We start from the raw sequence: 25,622 nt of genomic DNA, 5'->3' as shown, positions 1-25,622 counted from the left end.
AAAGAATAAGCAAACGAAAAGAAAGGAAAGGGAAAAGCGAACGAAACTTAGAACTGACAGCCTACCGCAGCAGCTGGTTATATAATTACATACCATTTATCCTATGGACAGGGCACGCACGAAATTTAGTTTTAATTCATTGAATTTATTAACTTCTGTTTCCTTATTTGAGCTTTAAAATGTGGATTTTTTTCATAGATGATGTTTGATCTGAACTGAAAAAAACATATTTGAGATGGTGAAGCGTGCTCTTACTTGATCGAAACGCTTGAAAACCCACGCCAGTTTCTATAAGATAACTGAATACTCGTCCGCATATGTCTACATAGTGCAGTTTTCGTATGATCCTGAAAGGTTCACGGCACGAACACGGTCGTGACACAGCAAGGGATACGCCAGACCAATCACATTGCACGAGAATTTACTCTCGATCCAATCAAATACCCGGAACACGGCATAAACACGGCGCGGACACGGTCACGCCAATGTCAAGGCAATGCATGACCAATCATATTGCACGTGAAAAAAATCAGCCAATTAAAATTTTAGAAAGCATCACGATCACGGCACGTCACGGCTGCACTGAGCTTTTCATACAAAAACTGCTCTACTGCTGTAAAGACACTCACGTTGGGAGCTGTTAAGCACTCGAGAAAAAATAGAATGAAAGTCGATTTCTCTTCATTTTATTTCCTCCTTTCACTTTCATCTAAATTCGATTCCTTGTGATTTGTCTTTTGATTTCAGTGATTTTCACTATGTTTTCTCTCTCCCTTTCTTATAAAAGCCCACAAAGATATGAATACTTTATCTTTTTATTTCTAAATTATGTAAAGATTTACAGGATTATTATATTTTTATTGTTTTATAATTTTTATATTTTCCTTTTAGCTCAATGGCGCTAAATTATCGTAAATGTGTTCCGAGTATCGTGACTAGGAATAAATATCGTGTTTTCATATTCCAGTCCTTAAATTTGCAGTGGTGTGATTTAAACTGGATTTCGTAGGACTGTGAAGTACCATAGTACTGATTTCATTACATCATTTCAACCAATCACAGCGCGCAAAATCATTGTTCAGCCAATGAAAATGCTCGATCACGGTACCGTCATGGTCACGGCAAAGCACTACTGGATCGTGACAGTTGATAGTAATACTAAGCTAAATTTTCTTCCATATTTTTGTGAATAGATTCATCCGTTTTAGGCTTCCAGGTGCATTTCAAGTCATTCAAATATTAATATTTCATTCATCATATGTTTATATTTTACTATTCGCCTCAACTAGTCCCGAGTGATACGTAAACCTGCATACATCCTGCGCTTGAACGCACCCCATGTGCAAGGTATCAATATGATGTTCTCCTCTCTCAGCGAATGTAAATCGCTCCACCAGGATTGGCTACATTGGTCAGGTGATTATTAGTGGATGTGGTACCACAAGGATCATGGATAGGAAAGCAATCATCGGTTCTTCCTTCTAAAAAAATGTAATATTTTGAATCGATAAAAAGTGGTCCACAAATATGGAACTTAAACAAGGTTGGGACCACAGTGGTACAGGTTGGTGTAATGGCCTTGACAACTCTACACGTCAGACTTCCTTCCACCCAGTTCACAAGACTTCCGGTTCCTTCCTACACAGGCTACCCAGTTAGTGATGTTAGGCTTTAGAAGGATCTCGTTACCAATCTTCTTCCACAGAGAAAAATCCATGGCCGAGTAAGAAGACTCACTGAGTGGAGTTGTTGTTGACTGTGGCACCCATGTATTAGAAGACGTGTCCACAGGCCAGTTTGGCATTGGAGTGACTGCGTTTGGTTTTGTTCCAAAATTACTGTACTGAGTAAATGTATAGCTGTAGACAAGGGTCCAGCCTCCTCCATCGGTGGTCATGTCACAGAAAACTTGGAATGGCGCAGAGTATGTCTCATTGAACTTCATCCAGTAAACACCTGACTTTAACTGGTTGTCAATGTTCTTGAACCATTTACAGGATAATATTGGGTTATGAGGAGAAAACCCGAGAGCATCGCGTATCTCCATGTAGATGGTGTTTTGTTGGCTAATAACCTTCTCTGGGTGTCTGGTCTTGGTAGAGTACTTCAGTTCACATGTCTTGTTCGTCAGGTTCATGTTGATGCTTGCACAATTTATGTTGTCCTCACACTTTCTGTAACATTCAAAGATTGTTTCCTACCTTGGACGATTCAAGAGTGAATCCTTGCAAGTACACGTCAATCTCTGAATATCCTTGAGTCGGCCAAATCGTAGCGTAGGTGACTTTGTGCTTGAGAAGGAACAGTATAAATACAAACACAAGCTGGTTCTTCATATTGAATCGTTTCCAGTCTGTGGTAATAAAAATATCAAACTCAGTTTTGTAAAACACAAAATTAATTAAGCATCACATTTAACTTCAGGGAAGCATGGGTGGTGTTGTAGCGGTGAGAGCGCTCGCCTGTCATCAAAGCTACCCAGGTTTGATTCCCGGACTCAGTGTGTCGATTGTGATTAGAGTTTCTTGTTGGCTCTTTACTGTTCTTCAAAGGTTTTTCTCCAGGTTCTCCGGTTTTCCTCCCTCAATAAAATTTAACTTTTAAATTATAACGGAATTGAACTTTAAAATTAGCGGGATGAATTAAGGAGAAGAAGAAGAAGTTGAAGAAGAAGGAGTGCCGAACGGTTTTGAGATTGCATAGCCTTCTCTGAGGAAAGAAAATCTGATTTCTACTAAATGCGATTTTTGGGTTCAAAACGGAATAAAGGAAAGTCTAAACTTAAGCTAATTAATTTTTGAAAATTTTACTCTTGATTAAAAATGGCTCTTCTAACACATACCAACATGACTTGTCGCTGAATTTCCTGACTTCAGATAATTTACTGAATATTTTCATCAAACATTTTGGATATCTATCTTTAATTTGGTTTTGGTGATTCATGTTTGAAAAAAGAAGACGTGATTTACTCGACTAGCTGAAGAAATTTGACTCGAAAAAAGATTGATATTCCGCAGCATCGCAGAAAGGAATTGTATCAATAACTGTTACCTGCAGATTACACATTTCAACCGCCCTCTTGCACCTGAGTTTCTGGTGTTTGAGATATTTTCTTTGCTGAGACCTCGAAAGGTTTAGTTAACTTTGTCAAGATTGTGATTATGAGGCTAAATTTCATTTTAAAAACATCTTTAATTCCACGCACTAAAAACGACTCAATTAGTGGAGACCGGTTTCATTTACTTATAAACATCTTCAGTCAACTCACAAGATCACAATATACACACAATTAAAATCATGACGAGGTTTGGTGTACAAATTCCTTAAAATAAAGTGAAGGACTAGTGTAAAACAACTAAAAAAAAAACAACTATCAATTGCCTTACCATGCTTACCTTTAGAATGTCTTAGTACGGTGCCGCTTTCTATATCTAATTCATTCTGGTCTTTTATACTGGTACAAAACTAACGCTCTTGAATAGTAGTAGTCTTCACCATAGTTATGGACTCCGATGAGTGACTTCAACGACGGTAACTATTACGACCTTTGGAAATTTGTTTATTTTGCATTAAGTAATTCTATAGAAACACAGTTGGAGATGTGGTTGGCTTTTGAGGCAGCTGAATAGAGCTTTACTCTCTAATTTTGGAATTTTAATTTTAAAAAATTAAATAAATAAAAAAAAATTATACAAAAGCAAACGGTTTCATCCACAGGTTCATTTACCTATAGCCGCTTTAGGTGTCATAGAGAGCCTAGAGCATAATATAATTCCCTTTTATAGTATTTCTCACGATATTGACATAAATTGAATTCATTCTAAAAATAAACCGATTACGTATTTTGGAAATAAGTGAAAGTTATTGAAATTTTATTAAAGTATTAGGGAGTTTAGATATAATTGATTTACCTATTTATTGGCAAAGATTTAAAAATCCTCATTCAGTCATGTGCATTAATGATTGTAAAGCAACATGAATTTGGATACCTCATTAATATTTTACAATGGTAAATTAATATCCACAACGAATAACATTTTTCAGTTTTACTTCGTTAGAAGCTGCATGCTTTCATCTTAAGTAAAAAAAAAACTTAGTATAAATACTGCCCGGGATTTTCAATTTAACTTAGTTTACTCACACATCACCACTACACTCAACATAGATGACTTTGTACCATCACGTGATGGCAGCCATGACAGGAGGAAGGAACATTTGAATCAGGTGTAATCTGATTTACATGAGAAAGAATTCAGTTTACTTAGGGAAAAGGACTCTATAGATCGGTAACGTTTTTAAGGCCCCGTCCACACGTATCCGGAAATGTTTGTATCCGAAAATTATTTTTTGCAGATACGAAAATGTTTGCGTCCACACGCAGCGCATTCGAATCGTTTTCACCGTCCACACGTATCCGTTTTCGTAAAATTTGCGGATATGGATACAAAAATTTGCGGACACGTGTGGACGCAACCCGTATCCGCAAAAAATAATTTGCGGATACAAACATTTCCGGATACGTGTGGACGGGGTCTAAGTATGATCTGGGTACAATAACTCACTAAAACCGCTAAAATTGAACCTCCGCCAGCAACAATCAGAACTTTGCAAAACAAATCCAGTCATGACGAAAAAGTAAAAAATATACTTTTTATTAAATCTTTTAATTTTGAAACTGGAAGTCGAGCGTTTTCCCGTAAGATTGAAGAAAACGAAAAAAAAAGTTGGCTACGTTGGTTGTTGTGCCTCCTGTCATAGCTGCCATCACGTGATGGTGTAAAGCAAGCCTCTACACTCGGTGTGTACGGCTTTCATTCTCACATATTGCCACAATTATTTTTGCTAAACCGAGTGTAGAGGCTTGCTTTGCATCATCACGTGATGGCAACTATGACAGGAGGCACAACAACCAACGTAGCCAAGGATCTTTTAAAAAGAGAGATGAAAGCAGCTTCTAAAGAAGTAAAACTGAAAAATGCTATTCGTTGTGGATATTAATTTACTAAGAAGTTAATGAGGTATCCAATTCCAAGTTGCTTAACAAACATTAATGCACATGACTGAATGAGGAAGTTTTTAAATCTCTGCCAATAAATAGGACAATCAATTATATTTAATCTCACTAATTCCAATAATTTTAATAAAATTTCAATAACTATCACTTATTTTCAAAATATGAAACCGGTTTATTTTTGGCATGAACTCAATTTATGTCAACATTATGAGATGATTATGAAAGGGAATTATATTATGCTCTAGACTCTCTATGACACCTTTAATATTTCTAAAGCGGCTATAGGTAAATGACTGCGGGTGAAATCGTTTGGTTTTGTATAGATGTTTTTAAAAATTAAAATTCCAAAACTAGAGAACAAAATTTTATTCAGCTGCCTCAAAAGCCAACCACATCCCCAACTGTGTTTCTATAGAATTACTTAAAAATAAACAAATTTCCAAAGGTCGTAATAGTTACCGTCACTTCATCAGAGTCCATAACTATGGTGAAGACTACTACTATTCAAGAGCGTTAGTTTTGTACCAGTATAAAAGGCCAGAATGAGTTAGATTATAGAAAGCGGCACCGTACTAAGATATTTTTAAAGGTAAGTCAATTAATAGTTGTTTTTTTTCCTCATCACTAGTCCTTCACTTTATTTTAAGGAATTCCTAATCCATATTCAAAAAACGTTGTCGCCTATTGTAGTACATTATAGGATGGATTAAACGGCCAATTAAGCTGCAAAACCGTGCAGCTAGAGTAATAATGAAAGCAAGTTATAAAGTAAGGTCCAAAACGCTTCTTGATTCCTTTACACTGGGATATTCTCTCTTCAGGGCCGTAGCCACCGGTACGGTTGGTCCGGTTTCAACCGAACAAACTTTCGGGGGGGGGGGGGGGGGGGGAAGGGGGTAGGGGAATAATAATAATAATAATAATAATAATAATAATAATAATAATAATAATAATAGTAATAATAATAGAAATTATAGAACGATGCCAGAAATGGATTTTAAGCCAGAACGTTAATATAGTCAAGAAGGTCTATGAATATGCATAAGCTGAAGAAAGGATTGTAAAAAATGATGAACTTAACCAGCCTAGACTTAGTCCGCTGGTCAATGTAAACATGATATATACAGACAAATAAAACTTGCCATAATAATAACAATAATAATATATTCATGCCCGCAATATTCTATATTCATGTAGCAAAAATGTCTGAAGTTGAAATAAGCATATAATGATAATAATAATAATGAGAAAAATCATTGAAAAAAGATTTTGCAGCACACAAACAAACAAACTGAGTAAGACACTTCAGAATCCCAAGTTGACAAGTGTATAGGGTCATAGAATAGCGATGCTTACCGTTCAAACACTCGAAAGTTTGCGCACTGACTTATTTTGACAAAAAGTGGAAGAACGACGGGATGAATTTGAAGTCGATGAACCAAAGAAGTTGGCAAGAAAGAGAAAAACCCCGACAAGATTTGAACAAGGAGACGCAGAAGCAGAGTTTTCATCTTCGTCCAAAGATGAGTACCTTCGTGTATATTTTGAAGCAATTGACCTTGCTCGTACTTTCGCAACATTCAAATGAATAAATCCTAAAGAACCAGTCAAGAAAAAGTATTTTGGCAACATTCAAATGAATACATCCTAAAGAACGAGTCAAGAAAACGTACTTTTGCAACATTCAAAATCTGAGTACATTAGGGTGGGTTTGAAAAGATATTAAGCGTAGGAGGTTTTCCTATACTTTTCCTTGCTCCTCTCCACCTACCCCCTACCCCCCCCCCCCCCCTTCCCTTTGAAAACCGAACCAATCAAAAGTTGGTAGCTACGGCCTTGCTCTTTGAGACGGAAGAAACAAAAAGCCTTCTTAATGTATTTATAAGTCCTTAAACAATCAAGGCCCGCAGTACCTGCAAAATCTTTTCCATCGATATAAAACATGTTACTTCCGAAGAGATTATTTAAACCGCTTTACCTAAGCAGCGCACCGATTACCTTAAACGTAATTTTAGTTATAGTGGGGCATACGGTTAAGAATTCTAAATCTATGCAGCTGTTTAAAAACGAAATTGAGAAATACTTTTAAATTAATGGCATTGGATTCCTACATGGCAATCATGTAAAACATTATTTTATTTAGTTTAGTTTTTTATGTAGATAGATTTATTAATACATTTTATTGCCGATGTATTTTCTACTGATGGTTTCACCGTGTTTAAATAAACTATGTATATATATGTTGATATAACGAAAGAATTCATTGACAATTTTTTGTTAAATATAACCAAGATGGCGACTGTGACGTCATGTGCACTAGATGTGTTTGGTCTCAGGTTTCAGATTTCGGATAACTTAAATTAACTTCACATTCAGATAATCAAGAAAATTTAATAGTCATTTTCTCAGTTGTTTTGCTGGTTTTAAATTTCGTTAAATATTTTCAGAGTGTAGATTCTTTCTAACATCGTTACCTCGGTTGCGATGAGTGACGTCAACAGCCAGGCGCTCATTATATGCTAATGCCACTGTCAGTACCGGTACCGCCAACTAAAGTGTACCGAAATAAACTACGAAATTAAAGACATTTTAATTCTATAAAACGTTAGAATTAAATCAAATAGCATAAGTTTAGATTTTAGTCTTCTTTGCACCTTCAAAGTCTGTCTTCCCTATGGATGAGTTGACTTTACTGACAATGTTTTGGATGAAATCTCCAATGCACAGAACCCCAAAGAGAATTTTTTTACACTTCCGGTTGACGTTGCCGTCGTAGATTTTGCAACGGATGTCTTTTGCAAGTCTTACTGTAAAGTCCCTAATCTAATACAGCCAACCGGGATCCCTGTGTTGTGTGCACATCCTGTTTCATAAGCTAAGTAGTCCGAGCAACTGGAGGTGAACATATAACTAAAATTTAGCTTTTAAATATCACTTTCTAGGATCGTTAATTTTACGAGTTATACAAAATAAAACATCCCGACCCAAAACTTATTCATTGAGCAAACATTGCGTGGGGTTTTTATAAATAGATCACCTTCATGAATAATTTGAACAGGGGTTTTAAAATCGACACTTGCTTTGTTGTAGCCCTGCTTCTTTGACTGTTAACGAGAAAGTGCGTTACACACCACAGGCAACCCATAAGAAACAAAACACGAACGGTTAATGATTTGAATTTAATCGGCTATCAGTTAACAGCGCCGATCTGGTCACAGCGCAGATCTGATTACACCTTATGTAATAGGAAACCGATCACAACAGAGGAAACCCACATAGAGCAAAGTTACTTTTCTTAAAAAAGCAAAAAAATATAGCCGGATTCCCTGTGTACTAGCTATATTGAATCTGACTGACTCAGGGACACAGGACCTAAAACCTCTACTTGGGCGTCCTGTGCTTTAACCAAATATGGTGGTGGTGACGTAATGTTGTACACGTGCGCAGTGGACGCCGGTAGTTGAATTACTCAGCAGTCTAGAAGATCATTTGAAGAAATTTCGACCAGAAACTCAAAACTCTGACCCCTAAAAACCAAAAAATATGTCTCACCAGTAAGTATTCAACTCAAATTCTTCATCTTTAGTCCCTATTACACCCATTACCTATTAGCTTTTTCATTTTTCTTTACGTGTTTCGGAGATTTCTTTGAATGGTTGAAGGACAAAGAGAAAGCCTCGTGAGATTTCTTAACCGGTTCTTGTCATTATTTTACCTCAAAAAAACTCCAAAAATACCAACTTTAAAACCCTAAATATGTAATCTTTAGATCTTGAGGCTGCTCTGTAGTCCGTATTCAGGATATTTATCTTAATTTAAGATTTAATTCTGTAGAATTACATTTTCTTACGATGGTTTTTAGTTCATTAACTCAACTTCCTGTGGACATTTTTTCTTTAATCTTTTTTTTCCAGAGACGAATTGGCCACCGCGATTTTGAAGAACAAAGCTCGTCCTAACCGACTTTTAGTCGAAGAAGCCATCAACGATGATAACTCTGTTGTCACGATGTCTCAGGTTGGTAAAAAAGCCAAAGTTTCATGAGTTATAATATTGATTTTCTTGTTGGAGAAAGAATTTTGCTGTGATGAGATGATGTGCTTACCAAGCATTTTGAAAGATGAAATGCTTTCGTTATTGAGGGGATTTTTTTTTATATCCTTGTTTAGGAGAAGATGGAAGAATTACAATTGTTCAGAGGAGATACTGTTCTTATTAAAGGGAAAAAACGCAAAGACACGGTAAAAATGTTTATATATATTAACTACGTCTCTTCATTTTAACCCAAAAATGTTTACCTGTAAGAGTTTTGAGTTTTCTAGATTTCAATGAAGATTTTCCCATTGTATTTCTTTACTCCAGTGTTATATTTTGACAATCAATCAGATTCCTACTGTATGACAAATGCTTTTAATTCATTCAGTAAATTAAGTAAAATTTCAAATTTTACAATCATCCAATCATAGGCTGCCAGCAGAATGATTGGGATTTTCAATTTAAAAAATGCTGAGTAATGACAAATAATAGCTACCCAGACTTGATTTATAAGGATATGTCCTTTCAAAGGACATATTAAAAAAAAGCTTAAAACATAATTTCTATAAACCTTTTGTCTTACTATTTTGTTTACAAACTGTAAAAGCATCCAGTAAGTGGCATGGGTGATGTACGCTACTAATGCATCATTGTCACTGCTGAAGATCCAACAGTTAATAAATAAAATAAATAAATAAATAATAAATGGGATTTAGCAGTGGCATTTCTACAGAGTAGCTATTCATCCACTGTCATTCCAAAGGGAATTTAGGAGTTGATTTTTGCGGAGGGAGGAAAGCCAGGGAACCCGGAAAACCCTCAAAGCGCAGGAGAGAACCAACAAACAACTCTACTCACATACGACACCAAGCTCAGCGGGGCTCAAACCCGGGTCGCATTGGTGAGAGGCGAGAAAGTTTTTTGTCGCTTGTTCAAGCCCTGTGCCAACTTTAAAGCCTACCATGTATTAATAAAATAATAATGTTTTTATTTTTATTAGTCCTTTTATAGTAGTTTTTCCTACCTATAGATATGGGTTTCTTAGTGTAACATTCTGAAGGCCTTATTTGATTCATATTTACCATACATAATATTTAGTGACTTGCAAGTGACCAGTAGGAAGGAGGGGGTCATGACCAATTTTGAGTCTCTCCTACTGGCTAAGTGTGACAAGGCCATTTCTTTATATTGTAATATGATTTATTTTACTAGGTCTGTATCGTCTTGTCTGATGACACCATTAGCAATGATAAAATCAGAATGAACAGAGTTGTCAGGCGCAACCTGAGAGTGAGGCTTGGTGATATCGTCAGGTAATAACAATGTCTTATACATTTCCTCTGTTTAGTCAACTATTTTTTTAACAACCAGGGTTTGCCCTAGGACTCTTAAGTCTGGGTTTTGCGACCAATTGAAGTACTCAAATTTGGTTCTCAAGCATTAATACAATAAATTCTATTTTATGAGGGTGACATAATAACCCCAGGAGTTATTTCACTTACTGCTCTCACAAACCCTTGTTGCTGTCCCAACACACTAACTGGGACCACTTGAATAAAACTGACCAATCAGATAACAGTAAACTAGACAGAGATTGATCTGATAACAGCGTTAGCCAATCAGATTATCACTTGCTCACACTCTTATTACATCAATGGGCTATCTGATTGGCTGATTAAAAATATTGAACTAAATGCTGCAATATGATTGGTTAATGATACTAGTTTATCAAAGTGCTCCCGGTTGGAGTATCCACACAGTAATCGCTTATCACTTATTATATCGATGCGCTATTTGATTGGCTGGTCAAAAATATTGAACTAAACATTGCAATATGATTGCTTAATGATACTAGTTTATCAAAGTGGTCCCCGTCGGAGTATCCGCAAAGTATCCGCAAAGTATCCGCAAAGTAATAGAAATTGATTTCAATTCACTTTGTTATAAAACAGTGTGCAGTCTTGTCCAGATGTGAAATACGGCAAGAGGATACATGTTCTTCCATTTGATGATACAGTAGAAGGTCTCACTGGGTAAGTATATATATATATATATATATAGAAAACCAGGTTATTTCACTTCTCTCAGCTCAAATGAATTAGCCAGACAGCAAACATTTCGTTCGTACATGTAGCTCAATATTTCCTGGTTCCAGGTTTTCAGTTCAATAAACATCTTTTACTTAAAAATAATTCTTGCCCCTTCAAATATAATATAATTCATCCGTGGAAAGATTAATGATTTTTTTCAGAAATAGCTGTGACAAACGATGCATTGAGCACCTAGATTCCAAATCTGCAGAAGAGCTGTCTTTTTATATTGACATAAGTAATTTCTCCAAGTTTATCTAACAGTTATCTAGTTAACTAATGCCGTTTCTTTGTAGAAATTTGTTTGATGTTTATCTGAAGCCCTACTTTGTCGAAGCCTACAGACCAATCAGGAAAGGTTAGATTACTTTTTGTTTTAGGCAGTTTAATTAATCTCTTAGTTGGGGACTCAAAGGGAATCAAATGTTGTGCGTCATCATCAAGGTTTTAAGTTATGTTTTTTGGGGTCCAATGCTGTACTCACAAAAACCAAAAATAAAGGAAAACATGTTGTCAGCAATTGAACTTCTACCTGAAAAAGATAAAACTTTGGGCAGCAACTCCTCTAATGAAGTAAAAATCTTTATAAAATTGCTTTTCGTTTTGGGCCTCACTTAGATCAGCCCAGAGATTGTTCCAGGGTTTGATCTGTGAGTTAGCCGTGCCCTGACTTAGATCAACACAGAGGTTGTTTCATGGTTACATCTGTGAGTTAGCCATGCTCTGACATACATCAGCCCAGAGGTTGTTTCAGGGTTCTATCTGTGAGTTAGCCATGCCCTGACTTAGATCAGTCCAGAGGTTATTTCAGGGTTCTATCTGTGAGTTAGCCATGCCCTGACATACATCAGCCCAGAGGTTGTTTCAGGGTTCTATCTGTGAGTTAGCCATGCCCTGACATACATCAGCCCAGAGGTCCTTTTAGGGTTCAATCTGGGAGTAAGCCATGCCCTGACTTAGATCAGCCCAGAGGTTGTTTCAGGGTTTGCTAAAATTGAAGGTCCAAGATTTCAAACCTTGTTAATGTTTCTTCTTGTGTTGTAGGTGATGTGTTTCTTGTTCGAGGTGGGATGCGAGCAGTAGAATTCAAAGTTATTGAGACTGACCCTTCCCCTTACTGTATTGTTGCTCCTGACACTGTCATTCATTGCGAGGGTGAACCAGTTAAGAGAGAGGTTAGTAGCAGCTACAGAAAATCCCTTTTACTGGGAGTGATATGGTTTTAGAATAATGTTATATTATGTAACCTTTCTTATATTTTAGTTTAGTTTACTTTCTGTCATCTAAGAATAAGTACAAAGTTCTGTGCAACACTTTAGTGAGAGTGTCAACCGTATTCCTTCAATCGCTTTTACATTCAAGCCCCTTAACTACCATGCGCGCATGCCACACCCTCTCCATTGGCATATACATGTATACGGCCTTGACACCTATTTTTCACACCATGAACTTTCTATTCCTAGGAGCCCTGTTACATCATCTTTTTAATATTCTTAATGATAATATCAATTATGTATCTAAATGAGTTGATCTGCACAGTATATCGAGCAACTTATACAGCTGCTAATAATAAGACTCAGAAAAAATTCTGAGTCTTGAACGGGATTAATTCTCATAAACCTCAATTTTATCAATCAACTACCAATAGGAAGAAGAAGAATCTCTTAATGAAGTTGGATACGATGACATTGGTGGTTGCAGAAAACAGCTGGCACAGATCAAAGAGGTATGTCTGATAATGTCCTTTTTTCACATGGGTAGCACTTAATAGCCAGTGGCTAACAAACCTGTGGCCCTCATTCCGTGATTGAATTGGAATTTAGGAGTTGATTTTTGCATCGGGAGGAAAACCGGAGAACCCAGAGAAAAACTTTTGAAACACAGGAGAGAACCAACAAGCAACTCTACTCACACACAACACCGAACCTGGCGGGACTCAAACTCGGGTTGCATTGATGAGAGGCAAGCGCTCACACCGCTACGCCACCCATGTTTCCCTAATCCTACCTTGAAATCTGTTAAAAAATCCTTGATGAAAACCAGGTACAGTATGTTTTTCCACATTTTTAAGGGATTGATTCAAATAATATGTTGGTATTTATTTGACTGAGGGAGGGAAGGATAGTTTTCTTAATAATCACTAGATTGAAACTCTAATCAAAAATACTTCCATTTTAAACTTAATGTTGTGGTATAGAAGTTTAAATCCTGTATTTTTCGCTGTGCAGTTACATGTATAATCGTCACCTTACCCTACGTTCCAGAGGTTGTACCCCTTACTAAATCCACTGCTGGAAGGACATAATGAATGACAATAAAAAAAATTCAAGATTTCAATGGTAATAATAGTTTGGTTGAATAACATTTGTGTATTTTAATTTTTAGATGGTGGAACTGCCTCTTCGACATCCACAACTTTTCAAGGCCATTGGAGTAAAGGTATGACAGCCTTCTCAATGAAGGCCCATGCCAACAACACCCAGCATTGTTGGACCCAACATGTCAGGATTGTCAATAAAATTTTTGGTAGGCGGTTATGAAATTGAAATAGGCGGTAAACCGAAAATCACTGGAGCATGTAATCAAGGCATACTGGTCAACAGTCTCACTCTTCTCACAAAAATTCAAGATGGCAATAATAACATATTACTACCCTTCAACTTTGTCACGGGAGGAAAACATCTGATTGCCATCTCTCAATCTTTTAAAAACTATATTTATATTTTGTTGTAGCCCCCAAGAGGTATTTTGCTCTTCGGTCCACCAGGAACTGGAAAAACATTAATGGCAAGGTAATGGCAGATATCATTATTATATTATCAATAACTATTGATTATTAATTATTGATAACTATTAATAATATCCATAATTATATGTATATTGTACTCAGGCTGAGGTATTATTTTGCAAATTTGAAAAAGGGTACACTGTCTAAAAAATGGATATTTTACTTAAACTATTATTAATAAGAATACCGGTTGTTTCGCTACCGCGCACTTTCGCTACCGTCGGTTCGCTACCACCCAGAGTCCTTTCGCTACCATCATGAAGTCCTTTCGCTACCATTGGAAATTACCAAAACAAAACTTCAATGAGACTTGTTAAAAAGAAACATAGTCTGTTGAAAGACATTTGTATATGGTTTTGAAGCATATTTGGAGCGATCATTTCACATACGATCAGTGAAAGTGAAAGGGACCAAGGGACAGCGTTCACTTCTACCATATCGAGTCTGTTTCTACCATCTCATGACTCGGATGACTTTAATTCCCCATATTCTAATCTATGAAATGTGTGTTTTGGGTAGCTTTACTATTCTTTATCATTTTTTAACTTGCCAAAGTTCGAGAAAAATACAAAATACCTTATGCGCGAAACATCGATCGACAAGCGATGCCATATTGTTTTCGTGTAATCAACAAGCTTTTCCTAGTCGTTTACTGACGCTTTCTTTTCTTGAAATCCATTAGACTTTAATATTTGCACTAAAAAACTAAGACGAAATGATCTAGCGACTTTATCTGGAATAAATTTGAGGTCATTAAATATCTGATTTAAACGCAAAAAAGTTAACGATTGAGTGGAACGATCGAGCTCAGTTTACGGTGTTTCATAGGCTGGGGTCTTTTCGAAAACATTACAATATCTTTCTTCTTCATCGAAAAATCGAATGTTTAGGACATATTATTGCTTCTGGCTTGCCAAGATTCGAGCGAGAAAAACCAAAATATCTTTACGTTCGACAAACGACGCCATATCGTTTTCGTGTAATCAACAAGCTTCCTAGTTGTTTACTGACGCTTTCTTTACCTAGAATCCATTAGACTTTATTCTTTTCACTAATAAAGTTAAAGGAAAAGTTATGGTGCTTTTAGATAGATGTTGTGTGTTGCTGAATCTGACATCTTCAAAAAATATGATTTTAGACAAGCTCACGAAAACAATATGGCGTCGTTTGTCGATCGATGTTTCGTGGAACGTGCAGAGCTCTTCTGTGAGGTCGGCTCCACGTGTACTACCTCTACATTCTATATTTACAACATGTACTGTATGACACTCAACACACATGTTGATTTTTTATGGTGGAAGGGGACCGGAGAGCCCACAGAAAACCATTGTGGCAAGGGAGAGAACAATGCATCAAACAGGTTTACTGCACACTGACTTCCACTACATTCACTAAAATAGAGTACTAACGTGACAACATCACAGAATTACAAGTATTTTATTTGTATGGGGATTTTTGGAACTTGAATGGCAAATATTTTTCTCTAGAGCTGTGGCTAATGAGACTGGTGCATTCTTTTTCCTCATTAATGGTAAGTAAACTATAATTTCCTAATTAAAGAAATGTAAAACAGTTTTCCATGTTGTATACTCTGATCAAAAATATAGTAATATAGGTGTAATAATATTCAATATATAAAGCGCTATTTACAAATTATACATAGTAAAACAGCACTAATTATACTAAAGAAAAAATAGAAATAAAATTCACAAGCAATAATGATAACTTACAACATGCTGTTTCAACTATTGCTCATGAAAAAACACATGGATTACTGAAAGATCACAAGGGGAGCATAAGGAAAGCATGACATGTCGTGGAATTTTTCTATCGTATTAGCTTGGCTAATCTTATCCTTTCTTTAAGGTCCTGAGATTATGAGTAAGCTGGCAGGAGAATCAGAAAGTAACTTGAGGAAAGGTAAGAACATATAAAGCCACCCAAGACAGGGCTTATAAGACGGGACAAATTACTGACGGACATCTGGGCCCGGTTGTATGAAGGATGGATAGCACTATCTAATGGATAATTCCTTATCCCTTGGATAAATCGATGCTGTAATCCAATGAATTTATCCATTGGAAAAGATTTATCCATCGGATAGCGCTATAGGCCCTGATGCCTAGTCTGCCCAGAATTAGAACTTGTATAGTCAAATCTTTGCCTAGCCATTTTTTTTACGACCAGTAACTTAGAGCCAGACAAGGTATCACCAAGCTAAAACTTACTTGGCCAGTCATTATAAACAGCAATTTACTGGCCGTTATTTTATGGCCTGTAAGAGGTAGTCATTTTCTTGATATTTCTCTATGATTATTTCTCTATCATTTGTGACATTCTTATGCCTTTGCTTTTATCAGCCTTTGAAGAAGCTGAAAAGAACGCTCCAGCAATTATCTTCATTGACGAAATTGATGCTATCGCACCTAAAAGAGACAAGGTAAAAACTCAAATCCAGTACTGTAAAGATTCTAGTGTCATGTGTTATAGTGCCTAGAGAATAAGATTTGTTATCTGAGTTGTATCCACAATGAATTCATGTTACAAACATTAAACAAAGAAATGATACTCTAGGGAATGACACAAGGTCTGTAATGGGAAATTATTGCACGAAGACAAATTAGGTCTATAAATAAGATAATATATAAATAAATAACTAACTATAAATAACTCTTAATATTTTGTATATTTGACAGACCCATGGAGAGGTTGAACGACGTATTGTGTCTCAGCTCCTAACCTTAATGGACGGCTTGAAGCAGAGAGCACATGTGGTTGTCATGGCAGCCACCAACAGACCTAACAGTGTGGACACTGCTCTACGTAGATTTGGTTAGTAGACTTGATACCATTCATTCATTCATCATTACCGCCATGAGATGTCATTTATATAGCCACTATTTTGTTTGACATTGACAACTGATTTTTTTTGGTGTCTTTTTGTTATGTCAACCAACATGACGGCCATGCCATGTCTTTTCTCCCTGTGGGTGTGGTGCCATAGCCGCCATGTACCAACATTGCGGCATTGGCATGTCTTTTGTCCCTGTGGATGTGATGTCACAGCCGCCATGGACCAACATGACAGCCATGCCATGTCTTTTGTCCCAGTGGGTGTGGTGCCATAGCCGCCATGTACCAACATCCCGGCATTGGCATGTCTTTTGTGCCTGTGATTGTGATGTCATAGCCACCATGTTGGTTGACTTGAAGAAAAGATTTGGTCTTGGTATCAGTATCTTTCGTCATGTCAACCAACATGGCGGCCAAGTCTTTTGTCCATTTATTCTCACGGGAAGGGACTGTATAGACCCTTCACTGCAATACTCCAGTTTCAAATTATTTAACAATAAATAATAAGAAATAAATAAAAAGAAATAAATATCTGTTGCTCAGCATTAGCCTCGATATTGTGCAGAATATTCACATGTTCCAGTGAAAGTCTGTAAAGTGTTTGTATTATTGAAGTTGCGCCTTCTTTATCTTACCGTTTGTACAAGCATTAAATGAGGCTTACCCTGAGTAAATAAATCTTTAATCAATAGTATCTTTACTTTTCATCTTCTAATTGGATGTTTCCAGGACGTTTTGATCGTGAAGTAGACATAGGAATCCCTGATGCTACAGGACGCCTAGAAATCCTCCGAATCCATACCAAGAATATGAAACTAGCAGATGATGTTGATTTAGAACAGGTGAGCCATAAGATCCACGTCAATTCAATGTGTGTTACAAAAAAGTACAATAACGTGTGACACAGTATTTACCATGGTCAGTATCCTTACACGTACAGTAGCTAAAATTCAATTTTCTAGACATGCCATGAAATAATGAAAATTAATTTTTTTCTGGTCTGGTATCCTAAAAAATTGTGCATTCTGATTGGCTGTTTCTTTTTGTATGCTACGAAAAAGTATAATAACCTTGGCCTGGTTGTACGAAGCCTGGATAGCAGTATCCAGCAGATAAATCCTTATCCAGTAAATTTATCCACTGGATAAGATTTATCCGTTGGATAGCGCAATCCAGGCTTCGTATAACTGGGCCCAGTACAGTATTTACCATGGTCAATATCACTACACCTAGACAAAATTCTATTTTCTAGACATGCCATGAAATAATGATAAGGCCGTGTTTAAATGCCAAATTTCACAATTTTATTACTGTAGTGACAAATCTAATGCAAGGAAAACCTACAGTATTGTTTAAATAGCGCAGCGCACTGATACTAGAAATAGCTTAAAGATTTGGACAAACATTGCACTCTGTTTAACCGCTACGAAGATCATACGAACCGATTTTATTATTTTTACTTAAAGTAACAATAATAACCCATGTAAACTAAGATCAACTGCGATCGGCTGTGAAAATTATCTGCTGAAAGTAAACTTGTAAGTTTGTTTGTCCGAATTTCGCCTTTGTCTTTGTTTTTGTGACGTCACGGTTGCACTGTGCTATTCCTTTGGGCCTAAGAAAAATAAAATAAAAAACATATATTTCCTTCTTTAGATTGCTGCTGAAACTCATGGGTACGTTGGTTCTGATGTTGCGTCATTGTGTTCAGAGGCTGCTCTTCAGCAGGTATGTTTGAAGCCAGTCCCAAGAGAATTTATAAAACCATGATACCATCAAACTCTGGGGCTTTTCCATTGCTTATAAAATAGAATATTCAGTTGATCTAACAAACACAAAAAACCATGTATTAGTTTATAGTTTACTTCCATTGTCAGTCAATATGTTACTGTATGCCACACCACGGCTGCAAATAAGTGTCAGTTATTGGACAAATATCCTGTAAGAATTTATGACCACTTTACTGGTAAAAGATTCAACTTGGCTGGACATTTGACCAGCCACACTTGGGATTTAACAGGTCAAATAGAATACTGCTCTGATAAATGACATACTTATAAATAAATAAAAGATCATTTGCAGCCTTTTGTCTATATCAGTTATTCTCTAACCTAGACTAATTACCACTTATTCATTTCTTCAGATTCGTGAGAAGATGGACCTTATTGATCTAGAAGATGAAACAATTGATGCCGAGGTGCTGGACTCTCTAGCTGTAACAATGGATGACTTCCGAGTAAGTACTTTTTTACCACTATCATTGTGAATTTTCTTGCTTTCTGATTGTTCTAGAGCCGGGGAAATAGAAGGACATACCAATGAATTATGTCAGCAAATCATGTTCATGCTTGAAACTGTTTTTATTTATTTTATTTCAAATTTTTAACCTTGTTTTCGTAGTGAAATTGTTAATTTTCTGTGATAAAAAAAATACAATTTCCTCCAGTTTTCTGTTGTGTCCTCTTTTTTACCCCTTTTTTCATCATCTAGCTGTCAAAATATGTTGTGGACTCCCCTGGCTACTCCTTGAGTCCACAACATTCAACCATTTCTAAAGAAAAAGATGCTACCTAACGGTTAACAAACAGTTGACATAACCAATTCTGTTACTAATAAAACCTTTGATCCACTTTAATCTTTAGTATTCAATGGGTGTGTCCAATCCTTCTGCTCTGCGTGAGACAGTCGTTGAAGTACCCACGACAACCTGGGAAGACATTGGTGGCCTTGATGGTGTCAAGCGTGAGCTACAAGAACTGGTTCAATACCCCGTAGAACACCCAGACAAGTTCCTCAAGTTTGGCATGACACCATCCAAGGGTGTGCTGTTCTATGGCCCCCCTGGTTGTGGTAAAACTCTCCTGGCTAAAGCCATTGCCAATGAATGTCAAGCTAACTTCATCTCCATCAAGGGACCTGAGCTGTTGACGATGTGGTTTGGTGAATCTGAGGCTAACGTTAGGGATGTCTTTGACAAGGTATGTTACTACTTGAAATTTATAAATTGGCCAATGGTTAGTAAAACACATTTTTACAATGACTTACGCACACTGATCAGTTATTTTTTATCATCAATAAGAGGACAGACAGACAAAGCTGACGTCAACAAGCATGCTCTCTTTCCATTAGTTGTTTTGATCAGTAAAAATGAGAAGTTTTTATCGTTTTTGTTATTGTAAAAAAACAATTTTACAATAACTTACAAATTTCTCTCACGCTGATTGGTTATTTTTGACCACTAAAAATGAGAGGTTTTTATCGTTTTTGTTATTGTAAAAAACAAATAGACATCAGTTTTTGATGTGTCTGTCCTCTTATTGACAATAAATTTCGTCATCACATTGTCAAAGTAGTGTGCAGATCCACTCAGTTACGCCTCATGGATCCACACTACTTTGACAATTTGATGACGCACACCCAAGGTTTAATTATAATTCTAAAGTGTTTTGACTAATTACTGGTATGTCTTTTTCAGGCTCGCAGTGCCGCTCCCTGTGTACTCTTCTTTGATGAATTGGATTCAATTGCCAAATCCAGAGGAGGTAATGTTGGTGACGGTGGCGGAGCGGCTGATCGTGTCATCAACCAAGTCCTTACTGAAATGGACGGCATGAATGTCAAGAAGAATGTATTTATTATTGGTGCAACCAACAGACCTGATATTATTGATCCTGCCATCTTGCGACCTGGTCGTCTGGATCAGCTTATCTACATCCCTCTTCCTGATGATGCTGTAAGTTAATCTTTTAACAGATTTTTTTTTGATTGCTTAATTTATTTTACTTTAGTAAAAATACACAGGTGATTATTGAAAATCTCGTGCGCTGATTGGTCGAGAAACTCACACTATTACACGGTAATCACCAAAATGGCGGCCGGCCACTTTGTTGCTGTTAACGGGAAAAAATGTGTTTTATCTTCTTTTTTTCTTTTTTTGAAAGAATCACCTGTGTATTTATACTAAAACAATTATTCACCTCAGCCTCAGTGAATATCGGGGAATATTTACCTCATTGCTCGAAGAGTCACGTCTCTGTAAGTGTTCCCCGATATTCACTTCGCCTTCTTTGAATAATTGTTAAATAATAGGCCAATGTTTGATATCTTGAAATTCAGACTTGAATTTTCAAGGCTTTAGTTTTAATGTAATCCCAGAACAAGAGGCTCCCCCTCTCCTTAGAAATTCTTGATCTAAACCCCCATCCCCCCTCTTCTTGGATTTTCAAAATGCCACTTTTGTAGGGGTATCAATATGTCCTAAAACTAACCATTACTTAATAATGCGTTAACTTTGAAACTACTTGAACACTACCCAAAGACAGGCAAAATCTTGTTTTCGCTTCAAACAGAGTCCAGTTGTTCATTTGGAGGATTGTGCTATCTGATGGATGAATCATATCCAGTGGATAAATTTATTGGATAACAGCAAAATCTTATCCACTGGATAAGGATTTATTCATTGGATAGCGCTATCCACCTTGTTCTCCACCCTTCATACGATGCACCAGGCTAAAGACGATAATTTATTATCAGTGTTTAACACCTGTGTTTCTTAATTTTTCATTCCAGTCAAGAATTTCCATTTTAAAAGCAAACCTCAGAAAATCACCCATAGCCAAGGTAATGAGAAGTGTCTTCATCAATTAAGGTTTAACCTACAATTTTGGACAAAAATGTTGAGAAACTCTTTGATTAGTTCTAATGGATGTTTTAATGTAAAAACATAAATTCATGTTGTTTACTGGGTCCAACATTGTTCAATCCAAACATTTTTTTAACGAGGGAAAACTCTTCACTATTTTTGTCCAAGATTGCAGTATTGTTTACTCTGACCTCTTTCCTGGCCCCACCTTGAGAGGGTTTGGCATCTTAACCATTGCCTTTTATATTTCAAATTGGTCAGCTGAGTTGAACTTGAGTGATTAAGAATACATTGAATCTTTGTTTTCAGGATGTTGAGTTGGAGTACATTGCTAAGGTCACCCATGGATTCAGTGGTGCTGACTTGACAGAAATCTGCCAAAGGGTAAGCAAGAGTTACCCTAGAGTTTAGATTTAAAACTTTACATTTTTACTTCATACTGTACATATAAGGTTTCCTTCACAAGCATGTTACAGTGCAACTACTGTAACCAGGGCCACTTAGACCAGGCAAGAAAACCAATTAAAATGTATGTAGAATGAAAACAATGCATTCCAACTTTGGGTAGTGGAGCCAATAGGAAACCTAGAGTACACAAGAATAGTAATCAATATGACCTGATGCACTTTGGACATCATACTATGCCACTGTGTTCCTTGATTACACTCATTTACTCAGGATTAGCCCCATTTCAGTGTCCAAATATTCACAAATACAAAGGTTTAAGTAAAGAATGCACAACTTCAATAATAGGAACACAATTCTACAGATCTTCACTGTAACATGTGAATGTTAGACACAAAAGTCAAGGCTAACCTTGAGTAACAGAGAACTCGAAACTAGAGTATTAATGCAGCTGCTTTATTCTATTCGTACACAGGCATGTAAACTAGCAATTAGAGAATCTATTGAAATTGAGATCAACAGAGATAAGCAGCGTGCAGAAAACCCTGATCTAGACATGGTAAGATACACCTTGCTTATGACCTTGTTCCAATAATACTGACCTCTTCTTCAATTAGCCTTATGACATGAATACACAATGCATTGGAAAACTTGCTTGCATATATTTAGTACACCAAATAACTTAGAGTGTAACAGTTAAAGGAGACAATTTCACACAGTAATTATTTTTTTAGATGCAAAATGTGACATCATTTCCAGCCCTGATCATATTAATTCCAGCCCTGTAAAGAATACAATACTTAAAGGGAGAAAAAAATGTAAAATGCTGCCTGACTGCATGAGAAACACATTCCTTTGCTTTTGTGGAGTCATATATACTTATTTCAATAAAGTTAGTCATCAAAAATTTAGAAAGCTGTGATCGCTGAGAATCATGGGAAATATTTATATATCCAACAAGTAAAGCTTTTGACACAAACTGCAGCAGTTGGGGATGCTCAGAGGAGGTTAACTTGTAACTGGTAGAAGATCTCAAGTCCATCAACAGTTATCAAGCGGTTGAAACATGTTAAATGTATCTACCCATAATCCTTGTCGACCTCAGCATTATAGTTTTTCAGGTGACTAACTCTATTGAAATAAGTATATTTATGTCGCTTGAAACACTTTTCGTTTTCCTTACGTAAAACCACTGGTTTTGTTGATGAACTCAGAGACCCACTTCAACTATTTTCAATATCATAGTGTGTCTTTGAGGTGTTCGCGTCTCGACATATTGAATGTAAGGATTTCAGGGTGAAACATGTAGATTTGAAAAATTTCATCATCATTCTGATGAAGGCTATCATTAGCTATAGCCGACAACCTCTTGTTTTTTCAAATCTATGCGTTTTATCTGAGTTCCCTTACTTTCAATTTTCGAAATTTGTAATTAAGCAGGACCTGTTCATAATCCTATTTTTTACCTTCTTGACTGTAACAGGAAGTAGAAGATGAAGACCCTGTACCAGAAATAAGAAAAGACCACTTTGAAGAGGCTATGAGGTTTGCTCGTCGTTCAGTCAGCGATAACGACATCAGAAAATATGAAATGTTTGCCCAAACTCTACAGCAGAGCAGAGGATTTGGTGGCAACTTCAGGTAAGAGGATTTTTGCATTTTTCAGTTTTTACAAGAGAGTTTTAGATATTAAACCAATAACCAATGTAGCACGGCTCGCCATGTCAAAACGGAGCTGTCAATCATCTTTGGCTTATGCAAATAAGGCTTTAAACATGCTCGCTCGTAAAAAATAGACAGTTGAAGGTGTTTAGGTAATTGCCCTATTTCACTATGACGTCACATCAAAACAATCTATTGTTTAAACGCAAAGGATCATGGTCGTCGGAGGGGGTCAAATCAACACAAATTCACTGTAAATCCTTCTAAAACCCGTACAAATCCTCGAAGAGAAAGTAAAATAGCCAGCAAACGCTCAGAATATTTTTTAGTACATATTAACACATATTATATCTGAAAACCAGGCCATTTTAGATTAAACTGTTTCGCTAGGAGCAAATTTTGTTGAATTTTCTATTGGATTTGGCGATTCTATACCCCACATAAACAAGCAGTGACATCATAGTTATAGTGATAGTATTCTTTTTAATTATTGTATTCTTAATCCATTTTTTTTAGATTCCCAAGCCAAACCGGAGGCAGTGGTAGTGGATCCCAGGGCGGGGCAGGAGGATCAGGAGAAGCTGATAACTCCAATATCTATGATGATGGTGACGATGACCTCTATAGCTAGGCTACTACTGTACATGGACATTAGCAATCAGTCGATTAGTCTGGTTAATATTTGATGTCAAATATTATTTTTTTTGTAGAATGTTTAAAGATTTTCCATTACAGGACATTGTGGGTTGTTTGACTACATTTTTTTCCTCATTAATATAATTATGCACAGAATCAAAATATATGGTGACCAATTTGAAGAACTATCATTCTGTACTGACTAGCCTTGTGTTCACTCATATACACACAAGTTTTTTCACATGTATGAGAGACTAGTAAGTGCAGAACAAAAGTTCTTCAAATTGCTCGCCATATTTTGATTTGGTGTATATTATTATGACTTTGTATGAGTATGTCCCGATTAGAAGCAAGACTGTTCTTTATGTTCATCCAGAGAGAGAAAAATAACCATACAAATAAATGAAATTAAAGATTTTATGGAGTGCTGTAATAACTTTGACAAACAGAAATATTGAAGATTAAAAATCTATCTTTGAATCAGGATTTATTTTACTTAACATTACCCTGCATTTATTATTTTTCGATTAGTAGATTCATTAATTCTTTCAAAAGTAATCCAATCTGTGATCTAGAGTACTTTTCCAAGACCGTGAAACAGTTTCTGGTAGTCAAGTGTATAATAGTCAAATAGACACAAGATCTACTAACCACTATTGATATAAAGTGGTCAATAATAATAATAACTTTATTAATGTCTCTAATTCTTCTAGCCGGGCACAAGCGCCCTACTAATCGGGGAGACAATAAACCTCTAAAATATATATTAGACTTTTAAAATACTTTAGTCAAATCCAACTAGCGGTCTAGCGTCAATGCTGCGTTCCGATTGGATGAGCTACTAGTAGGCTATACACTGTAGTTATAGCCTAAGATTGAAATTAAATATTTTTTAATCTAAATATTTGACTGACTTGTTGGATATTGACAAACAATTAGTCCTCTTCTCCTTATGGCCTATGAGTCCATATCCCATTCGACCTTCTGCCTCATAAGCTATTGACTTGTAGCCCATTTGAGCTTGAGGACTAATTGCTAATTAGTAGACCCTAATTCCATTGTTTTCGTTTGTGTCTATTTAACTATTATACCTTGACTAGTATTTTTTATTTCATGGGTTAAATGCCTTCACTCTATTAGTCTTCTAAGATAACTATTTTTGTTACAGATCAATACTTCCTCATTCTTAGTTTATTTGACATAATTTAAGTAGCTTGCGCTAATACTTATTGCAAATCGATCTGTTTCATTCAGCATTTAGATGTCGTCATTAAAGACTGGCCGAGTCGTTGTAAGACTAACTTTAAGATTCTATTTAATAAACAACACCAAGACCTTTGTGGTGTGATCCATTGATTGGAATCAATGTTGCCTTTATTTGCCTTTATTTAATGAAAGTGTTAACCAGGAATTCTGGGATGCCTGTGGTTAGTTAAAAAGTAGCCCAATAGCCAATAGGGACTTTAAGATTTGCAAAATCTATGACAGCGACTTCTA

At 36.3% G+C, this 25,622-nt stretch overlaps 1 protein-coding gene and 1 pseudogene across 1 annotated transcript; one reads left to right on the top strand and one right to left on the bottom strand.

The window, feature by feature from the left end:
- Positions 1 to 896: 896 nt before the first annotated feature.
- Positions 897 to 2,161, bottom strand: LOC148914136 (uncharacterized; annotated as a pseudogene).
- A 6,281-nt stretch (positions 2,162 to 8,442) lies between these two features.
- LOC116302752 (transitional endoplasmic reticulum ATPase) lies at positions 8,443 to 25,487 on the top strand. Its single transcript, XM_031712119.2, has 24 exons — positions 8,443 to 8,568; positions 8,929 to 9,031; positions 9,184 to 9,255; positions 10,262 to 10,362; positions 11,002 to 11,082; positions 11,436 to 11,497; positions 12,184 to 12,314; positions 12,788 to 12,865; positions 13,525 to 13,578; positions 13,873 to 13,931; positions 15,415 to 15,458; positions 15,794 to 15,847; positions 16,288 to 16,367; positions 16,624 to 16,759; positions 17,510 to 17,622; positions 18,437 to 18,508; positions 18,924 to 19,016; positions 19,423 to 19,758; positions 20,256 to 20,513; positions 21,350 to 21,400; positions 21,732 to 21,806; positions 22,303 to 22,386; positions 23,311 to 23,468; positions 24,006 to 25,487. Exons 1-24 carry the CDS (start codon positions 8,558 to 8,560, stop codon positions 24,118 to 24,120), a joined length of 2,421 nt encoding a protein of 806 aa, XP_031567979.1. The 5' UTR covers positions 8,443 to 8,557; the 3' UTR covers positions 24,121 to 25,487.
- Positions 25,488 to 25,622: the final 135 nt, after the last annotated feature.

Source organism: Actinia tenebrosa, unplaced genomic scaffold (assembly GCF_029948245.1).
Source record: "Actinia tenebrosa isolate PJP-AT-01 unplaced genomic scaffold, QUT_ActTen_1.0 PGA_scaffold0__85_contigs__length_37466705, whole genome shotgun sequence".
Taxonomy (NCBI): domain Eukaryota; kingdom Metazoa; phylum Cnidaria; class Anthozoa; order Actiniaria; family Actiniidae; genus Actinia; species Actinia tenebrosa.
This window is presented reverse-complemented; position numbering and strand designations above follow the sequence as displayed.